Raw genomic sequence first — 9991 nt, 5'->3', positions numbered from 1 at the left:
TCAAAATCATACAGTCATGGTTGGAAATGGTTCAAATACACAAACATGCTAAAAAAAACAAAGAATTTGTGGGACCTGAAGGATTTTTCTGAACAAAAGCAGACTGTTCAGGAGAAAACAAGGGACTCATGAACAGCTAAAAAACACAGCTGTGGATCATTCAGGTAACAACACAGTATTAAGAATCAAGCGTATGTTAACTTTTGAACAGGGTCATTTTTATAAATCCAGCTATTATTTTCTCTTGTGGACTATATGAAAACATCTTTTATGTTAAAGTACTAAATAAAAAATAAAATGCATTTTGTATGTTTCCTCCTATTTTGCTAAAATAATTAACATTTTGCAGATTCTGCAAGGTGTATGTATAGGTTTTTCAATATGTTGATTAGAAGTCAGCATATGGAATGTAAACTATAGGATGCATGCTTACACATATTTTTTTAATTATAGAGGCTTTAGCTTGTTGCAATTTTAATGCAAAACTCTCTTAGCAAATCGAGAACATATGTTGAAACATTTAGTTGTGTTTATTGTAGAAATGCAGGAATTCACATTGCATTTTAAGAGTTTTTCCTCAACGGCCTTCATTCTGTGTCTTAGTGATAAGTTTGACAAAAGAACTATCACTTTGCAGAAGTTAACATCAAAAACATCACAACTGAAAGAACAATTCCTTTTAAAAGCTGAGTGTACAAGACAGCCATAAGGACAGAATGAGTCTTCATTCATGATGTTCTTCATTCAAAGAGGTTTTCAAACATGTTTTGCTCTATAAAAAAGATTAACGTTATAACAATCAGTAACAGCTGTGTTTGACTCTGATAAAGCTTATGGAACAATCAGTATTAGGCAAAAGTAGGCTTTCGGTCAGTTTCTCACATAAAGCTTCAAAAGACTTGGAGGACTTGGCAAGTTTGGCCTGAATGTGTAAGTTGTTATTTTTGTTTCTTTTTGCACAAAAAGTATTCTCGTAGCTTTATAAAATTACGGTTGAATTACTGATGTCACATGGACTACCTTTCTAGACCTTGAATGTCTCAGTTGCATTGCTGTGAGGGGTTAGAAAGCGCTTGGATTTCATCAAAAATATCTTAATTTGTGTTCCGAAGATGAACAAAGGTCTTAGGGGTTCGGAACGACATGAGGGTGAGCAGTCAGTCTCTCACAAAACTCATATTCCTTCACTGCAAGAGCCGGATCTCGGGCAGGAGGGGCTGGTAAGACCAGGGAACAATCACTGTTAAAGTATTTTCCTGTTATTCCTTCTGCTTCCTCCGACACGGCACAGTATATTGGAGTGAAAGCCCCTTCTTCAGAAGTCTATGGTAGAAAAGAAATTGCATAAACATATATAGTCAGTGTATAATGAACAATTTCTGTCAGGTCATAAATCTCATTTGCTGTTGTAAACTTGTGGGTCCTTCCTGGTGTTTAAATAAAACTTATGTCACTGGTCCTGATATGAGTAAGAATTGCACAATCAAATGGTCAGATTACCAGATTAGATGTAATTTAACTCCTTTTTAGGAAAGTAGGCCATTTCTGCTTCTCAGTGAAGCATTGCTACTCTTGTTGACTTTATCTTCTTTCTTTTGCATCCCTGTTATTGTGCCTTTAAGGCAACTAAACATCTGTGTTATGCACAAAGGCATAAATATGTAGACTAGCTTGTAAAGCACTAAAACATTTTATCCACATACTATGGAAACTAGTGCACTAGTGGAGCCTGAGGAGTTGACAGGAAGCGGCTGCTGATGGGAAATGGTGTGTGTTTGTTTTAAGTGATTGGACTGATAGTTGACTCACTTTGAAGAAGAAAAAGCCGACTAAGTTAAAGAGGAATCGCACTATGTAGTTGTAGTTTCTCATTACATCAGTCATAACCACACCCGGATGCAGAGAGTTTGCCGTCACGCCTAAAACATACCAAAAAACATGGTTTAAAGGGAAAAAAGTAAAGCACTTCTCTTTTTTGTCAGTGGAGTGAGAAGTTAGTTAGTCATTAGTTCAATTTCAGAATAAAAAAATCCTGAGCATTTACTCACCCCTATGTCATCCAAGATGTTCATGTCTTTATTTCTTCAGTCGAAAAGAAATAAAGGTTTTTAAGAAAAACATATCAGGATTTTTCCCCATTTAGTGGAATTCAATTGGAGCCAATGGGTTGAAGGTCCAAACTGCAGTTTCAATGCAGCTTCAAAGGGCTCTACACAATCCCAGTTGAGGAATAAGGGTCTAATCTAGCGAAACGATCGGTAACTTTCCAAATATATAAAAATGTATATACTTTTTAACCACAAATGTGCTGGTCTTGCACTAGCCCTGTGATGCGCGCTTTATCACGTTTAAAAAGTCACACGTGGTTAGCTCTTTGTGTACTTCGGTTAAGAAGGGTAGGATAGGACGAAAAACTCATTTCAAACCAGTGTTTACTTCGTCAACGAAAACTATGACGAAAAATGTTTGTTGACGAGCTTTCCCATGACTAAGACGAGACGACAATAAGGTCAATAAACGAAAACGAAGACTATATCAACGTGCAATTTTGTTGACGAAATAAGATGACACTTATTCTAAAATGTACCCAAAAAATAAAAAAAACATTCGTCAAAGAAAAGGAGACGAAATTTTATTGTGGACTGCTTCACACGCCTCTACTACACGAGCTTTCCTGTGTGGTTGCCAGATAACAAGAGTTAAAATCCCAGAATTAGAGCTTCTGCTACAAGTATCCACAAGTTTCCAAAAGCGGATGGACAGGATGGGCAAATGAAGCCTCGTGAAGCACCGAGACTTTCCTCTAACTGTTTCGGGAAACAATTCAAAGCTTCGAGAGTGTCGAAAACAGCGCTATCTGGTGGTTAGTAAAAAATAAATCAGCAAAAAGAAGCATTCACCACGATCGACTCATGATACATGCACAAATAAAAGCCTAACCGTGTGTTTGTTAAATGCCAGTACGAATCTCAATATGATGTAATAGAAGAATAATGTATATGAATTGCGTATTGCAAATATTTAATTTTCTGGAAATACATTGTATTCTTCAAATTACTTGTATGACTGGGCATTTAAACATTTAATTGTAATTGGTAAAGTGATTTCTATGTTAACAACACAAGCCTAGAATCAAGGCTTCATCTGGCATGCCCTTTAACACAAGCTCTGATGCCTCGGTTCACTAGTTGACAGTCATTAAGGATTCGATCCAAACTTGCTAACGATGTGGAAACACAAATTCGAACAGCATATGTCCCTAAGGACCGTAATGACATCTCTCATAAGGGTGTTTACAAAGTAAACAATGGTCCGAAAAACACTTAGCCTCTTCGCTAATTAGCAGACAAAATACCACTGGTATATTACGTCCGCCGCCTCACCGGAAGTTGTACCCAGGTTTTTTTTTACAGTAGCGTCCCCCGAAGCTTGTGTATACATTTTCTGCCCGGTGTTTTGCTTATTTTAATCAATCTGGCAACCACGCGCACGAGCTCGCTCCTCATTGCGGAAGCGCCGCCGCCGCTGATATGAAAACACCGACAAACAAGCTGGAGTTTAGCGAACTAAATGAAAGCTTCATTCAGCCGGTCAGTGTTTTGTCATGAGATCTCGACTACATTGTTTGCGATTATGGTTACAAATAAATTAATTTACTCGACCGCGGATGTTTTATTAGAGAAACATGGGCTATTGCAATTTGTAATTAATGGTATTACTATTAGGAATTTCACTATTATAATATTTTTCACTTGTTTTACCAGTTTTCATTATGTAGACAGAGAGAGTGCATACGTCTTTGTATTAATTTATTTAATAAAAAGCCTATAATAAATCAGTACACTAGATTAGGTCAAATAAACCATGTGTATGAGTGCACATTCTATTGCTTTGTTCTTACTGGTAAAAGTGCAATACCTAAAATGCGATTACACGATTATAATTTTGAGAAACAATGATTGTTATCTTAACCATCATACAGCATGAAGAAAAAGTAATTTCTTTGACTAAAACTTGACTAAAATGCTCATACATTTCGTTGACTTAAACTTGACTAAACAAAAACAGGACAAGGTACGATTAAATACAAAATGAATGCCAAAACGAATAAATGAATTATTAACTAATGGTTAATTAAATTAATCTTATTGCTAAATTGTCAAATTTCATTGACTAAAACTAAAATACTTAAGGTTTTCTTCGACTAAAACTAGACTAAAATGTTTAGAATTTTAGTCGACTAAAACTTGACTAATACTAAATAGGATAAGGTTGACTATATATGATAAAAACTAAAAAGGATATTTAACACGGGACTAAGACTAAAATTGAAAATAGCTAACAAAATTAACACGATTTCAAACACATTTAAAAATTTAACAGTATTGTCCAACATCGTTGTTTTACCTTTTTTTGTAAAGGGTGTTTGACTTTCTTTGCACATTCGCTTTGTAAACCCTGGGTCAGTACTTCCACCTACGAGCTAGTGCAAGACGAGCATTTGTGGTTAAAAAGTATATAAATTAGTATCTATATATAAATATATATATATTTTTTTTTTTTTTTTTTTTTTTTTTTTGAAAATGACAGATCGTTTCACTAGATAAGACACTTATTCCTCAGCTGGGATTGTGTAGAGCCCTTTGAAGCTGCATTGAAACTGCAATTTGGACCTTCAACCCATTGGCCACCATTGAAGTCCATTACATGAAGAAAAATCCTGGAATGTTTTCCTCAAAAAACATAGTTTCTTTTCGACTGAAGAAAGAAAGACATGAACATCTTGGATGACATGGGGGGGAGTACATTATCAGGAAATTTCTTTAATGGAAATTGATTCAAATTTGACTGAATTGTCAACTATACCAAAACAGAAAAACTGGATTTTTTTTGGCATGAGTAGAAATGTTAAGTTTATTATTATTCATTCTTATAATTACATATTTTGGTATCTTGGCAAATCTGAACACAGCTTGCCAAGTCTTTGATGTCTTATTTTTCTTTGCTCACAATTTATATAGAGAGTTTAAAGAGTGTGCATTACACACATTACTAAATCATCAAGCAATGTCAAATCTAATTATCAAAATCTAATTAGGACTTTCTGTTCATTTTCTAATGGCAGCAGCAGGCAGTCAGTATAATGAGTTGTGGTTTGGACGTGTACCTGTGCCCTGAAGCCTGCGTGCCAACTCGTTGGTCCAGATGATGTTGTGCAGCTTAGTGTGATTATACGTAGCGTCCATCACATGCTTAAGATTTTGCCCGCGAAAATGATCAAAGTTTACCTCACCCCTCCAGTGATTCATAGACGAAACATTTACAATTCGAGCTGGAGCTGATTTCTTCAAAAGGTCTGTGTGAGAATAAAAAGAGGCGTTACTTTCAGTGTCTTTTCAAATGAGTAGTTTACTCAGGCCAGCCAAGATGTAAATGAGTTAGTTTCTTCATCCAAACAGATTTGGAAAAATTTGCATTACATCACTTGTTAGCCTATGGATCCTCTGGAGTGAATGGGTACCATCAGAATGAGAGTCCAAACAGCTGATAAAAACAACACAATAATCCACAAGGCTCCAGACCATCAATTAACAAAATAAAATCATTGCTACTGGCTGAAATACAAGTCCTCTGTGTATAATATTGATTTTTCCAGTGAAAACAACTCGTCTGAACCAGGAGAGAAATATGCAGACATATTAAAGGAACACTCCACTTTTTTTTGGAAATAGGCTCATTCTCCAACTCCCCCGAGTTAATAAATTGAGTTTTACCGTTTTGAAATCCATTCAGCCGTTCTCCTGTTCTGGCGATATCACTTTTAGCATAGCTTAGCATAGATCATTGAATCCTATTAGACCAATAGCATCGCGTTCAAAAATGAGAAACGAGTTTCGATATTTGTCCTATTTAAAACTTGACTCTTCTGCAGTTATATTGTGTACTAAGACCGGCGGAAAATGTAAAGCTGCGATTTTCTAGGCCGATAAGATTAGGAACTACACTCCCATTCCGGTGTAATAGTCAAGGAAGTTTGCTGCCGGATGCAGCAGGCAGAGTAATATCACGCAGTGCCTAAAATTAGTTCTTAGCTAGGTAACTTCCAACAAAGAACGCTCCCTGTGCATGCAGTTGGTCACGTTGTGCTGCGATGTGCTGCATGATATTACTGAGCAAACTTCCTTGACTATTATGCTGGAATGGGAGTGTAGTTCCTAATCTTATCCGTCAGAAAATCGCATCTTTACATTTTCCGCCGGCCTAAGTACACGATATAACTGCAGAAGAGTCAAGTTTTCAAAAGAGTCAAATACCGAAACTCGTTGGTCATTTTTGAACGCGATGCTATATTGGTCTAATAGGATTCAATGATCTATGCTAAGCTATGCTAAAAGTGATATAGCCAGAACAAGATAACAGCTGAATGGATTTCAAAACGGTAAAGTTGGGGGGGGGGGGGGGTGAGTTGGAGAATTAGCCTATTTCCAAAAAAAGTGGAGTGTTCCTTTAAGTTCTTAACAAATATTTGACCAAAACTTAAGTAGCACAGGTATATTTGTAGCAATAGCCAAAAATACATTGTATGGGTCAAAATCATTAGGATATTAAGTAAGGATCATGTTCCATGTTAAAATTTCCTACCGTAAAATTATCAAAACTTAATTTTATGCTTAGTAATACGCATTGCTAAGAACTTCATTTGGACAACTAAAGGTGATTTTCACCCTGATTTTCAAATAGTTGTATCTCGGCCAAATATTGTCCTATCCTGACAAACCATACATCAATGCTTATTTATTCAGATTACATGATGTATAAATCTTAATTTAAAAAAAATTGCCCCTTATGACTGGTTTTGTGGTCCAGGGTCACACATGTTGGTGGATTTTTGTGTGAGAGGACAACAGGTGATAAACTTTTTCACTAGAAAAAGAAATATTATAGGTAGATAACTGATACTTTGGTTGAAAGTTAAATGCCTTAATAATGAATTTGTTTCTTACAAACTCACAGGTTTTTCACTTCCCAAGATTAATTGATGAACTGAAGTTGTGTGGATTACTTGTGAATTGTTGTGATGTTTTTATCGTGTTTTTATGTTTGAACTTTTATTCTAATGACATGCATTCTCTGCAGAGGTTCCACCTGATGCTAAATTTCTCCAAATCTGTTCTGATGAAGCAATCCTGGATGGCACAAGGGTTGTCATTTTTGGGTGAACTGTTTCTTTAAGAAAGCATAACAGTGGGAATGTTGTCTGACCTAAAAGCAAACTGGTGAGCAGAAATGGTCCAATGTGGTTGGTTGCAAAAGTGATTTCCAACCCATCTGCAGTGATCTTACTGGGTAGGCCTGTAGGCGTGAACAAACCATTGTTTGTATGGACAATTATGGACACTCATTTATGAAATAAATGTTTGAGAGATAGATAGATGGTCGTTCTACCTGAGGCCCCTGCGTTATTGACGAGGATATGTAATTCCTTCTCTTCCTCCAAGATCTGTGCCGCAAACTTCCGGACAGAGTCGAGCGACGAGGTGTCAAGTAGACGCAGATGTACGTTTTGGTTCCCAGTACTTTCTCTGATTTCTTGCAGCGCTGCATTTCCGCGAGCCTCGCTACGGCATGCCAGGATCACCCGCGCCCCACGGCGGGCAAAGTCCAGGGCAATGAACTTCCCAATACCTATAAGATAAGAGGTGAATGACACAGCAGTTGTAGGGAATAAGAAAGTAAGTAAATATTACTATTAAAAGAATTACGTATGACTTTATGCAACACAACAGCACATGCCAAAACTGTTTTGGATATAAAAATACGTTATGTTTTATCATCATCATTTCAAAATTAGATTAAGCTCCTACTTATATGCAATGTCTGTATATCACAATAACAAAATAGATTTCTATATAACCTCAAACATTTTTTCATTGAATTTCTTCAAGACTGTATATTATTTGAGCAATAATCAGTATTCAGAATCATTTGTGACAATGGACCACAAAACCAGTCTTAAGTAGCACGGGTATATTTGTAGCAATAGTCATACATTGTATGGGTCAAAATTGTCGAAAATCATTAGGTTATTAAGTAAAGATCATGTTCCATGAAGATGTATTGTAAATTTACTACCTTAAATGTAACAAAACTTAATTTTTAATTAGTAATATGCATTGCTAAGAACTTCATTTGGACAACTTTAAAGTCAATTTTCTCAATATTTTGAGAAAATTGATTCCAGATGTTCAAATAGCTGTAGATCGGCCAAATATTGTCCTATCTTAACAAACCATACATTAATAGAACAATAGGTTTTGTGGTCCAGGGTCACATTTTTATAATACTTGTATACTCATTTCTATTTGTTACATTTCCCTCAGTCATCTCAGTTGCAAAAGAGTCCCACTTCACCTGAATTCACCCTGTCTCATTCGTTTCTGTTTATGTATTCTGCAGTCAAACCAAAATATATTCAGATACCTTCAACATTTCTCTCATTATCACAGTTTTTTTGCTATAGTTTAGAAAATGTTAATAAAACATGACAATAACTCAAGTTAAACTGTGTCAGATTCATAATAACAAAGTCAGATAACTTTAATAGAAAGGTATGTAACAAAACATGGTTCAAAATTCTACTGTACTGGTAGTCCACTGTATGAAGAATATTTGGGTATAATATGTCACAATTTATCAAAATATCCTCAATATATCAAAAATGACATCTGGTGTCTGAATAATTTTTAGTTTAACTGTGTATTCTCTATTCTCTATTTTTATTTAAAAAAATGCTCTCAGGGAACATCTGAGACAAATTACCTAAACATTCAACCGCTTAACAATTACATTTTTTGTCTGTGCACACCGTGACACAAACCGGTCACTCCAGACACAACTATGTGAAACATCTGGTAAAGATTGGCGCCTGTTTGCAAGTTTAACCAGTTTTAGCAGGGCAGAGGTGTTCCATGACAAGTTTAGGATTTATATAGCGTTACGTGAAACACGTCTTGAACTTATAATTTTGGTGTCATTGGACTTCTGTGTAAAAGAAAATATGCAAATCAAAGCGTTTGTGCTCACCACCTTACATTAAAATATCATTAATGTATATTTTAAATAGTAAAAGTTTGATTCTCACCCGTGTTGGCCCCAGTGACAATCGCAGTCTTTCCGTTTAACTTCACTGGACAGGCGCGCGGGTTCCACGACGCTTTCCGCTGCGCGCGCACTATGATGGCCAGGATCACCGTCGAAACCATCCATAACGGATGGGAATATATGTCACTCCACTCCCAGTTCATTTATCAAGTCTGCGTGCCTCCGTTGAAATCCTCGGTTTGTTTAAGAGTGGCAATGTGCTGAGCATTATCCGTGTCACCCTGGCACGACTACGCACTATGCGCGCGCACGGGGCAAAGACCGTAAAGGCATAACTCGAGACTATTGCAGTCATCCACTTAGAGCAAACACTTCAAACTTCTCTGGGTCTTAACGTTGCGATTTACTAATCATAGACCGTCAGTTAAACGCCAGTACACGGGTAGAAGCAGCTAAAGGACAAACAAATAGACGGACGGTCGATTGAAAGATAGCAAAACTATTTTTTGTTGTAAAGCCGAACAAGTTTAGCATATTACTCTTCTGACGACGATTACATTTAAAACAGACTTTAACTGTGGCAAAATGCTAAAATATTATGTTTTAGCATGTTGAAATGGTTTAGTATTCAAAAATATGAATACACAAATATATTTATGTTCTGAAAGGATACTTTTGTGTTTGTAAAGGTCAAACCATAAAATGTTGATTTTATGAGAACTCACATTCACAGTGCATTCATATTTGAACCAAGTGCTGCAAACACCTCAAAGTAAACCCATATTTCATAAATACAACTGTAAAACTGTTTGCATTACAAACCCGTGTGTTTATACTTAAGATAATGCATTAATATGATATGGAAATACACACCAGTCAAGCAGCAAAA

General features: G+C 36.1%; 1 protein-coding gene across 1 annotated transcript; it reads right to left on the bottom strand.

Annotated features, from left to right (window-relative positions):
- Positions 1-511: 511 nt before the first annotated feature.
- LOC141293058 (retinol dehydrogenase 12) lies at positions 512-9400 on the bottom strand. Its single transcript, XM_073825100.1, has 6 exons — positions 9143-9400; positions 7447-7686; positions 7264-7353; positions 5168-5356; positions 1810-1919; positions 512-1323 (listed from the first exon to the last, which is right to left on the bottom strand). The coding sequence occupies exons 1-6, from the start codon at positions 9303-9305 to the stop codon at positions 1126-1128; spliced, it is 990 nt and encodes a 329-aa protein (XP_073681201.1). The 5' UTR covers positions 9306-9400; the 3' UTR covers positions 512-1125.
- Positions 9401-9991: the final 591 nt, after the last annotated feature.

This window comes from Garra rufa, chromosome 19 (assembly GCF_049309525.1).
Source record: "Garra rufa chromosome 19, GarRuf1.0, whole genome shotgun sequence".
Classification (NCBI taxonomy): domain Eukaryota; kingdom Metazoa; phylum Chordata; class Actinopteri; order Cypriniformes; family Cyprinidae; genus Garra; species Garra rufa.
This window is presented reverse-complemented; position numbering and strand designations above follow the sequence as displayed.

What these genes read in the sequence shown, in the direction of transcription:
- LOC141293058 (XM_073825100.1), bottom strand. Translation starts at nt 9,305, where the DNA reads ATGAACTGGGAGTGGAGTGACATATATTCCCATCCGTTATGGATGGTT. An exon ending in GCTCACCAGTTTGCTTTTAG is followed by an intron (nt 5,357 to 7,263) that starts GTCAGACAACAT and finishes ATTCTCACACAG; the next exon opens with ACCTTTTGAAGAAATCAGCT. An exon ending in TCGGCTTTTTCTTCTTCAAA is followed by an intron (nt 1,324 to 1,809) that starts GTGAGTCAACTA and finishes TTTCTACCATAG; the next exon opens with ACTTCTGAAGAAGGGGCTTT.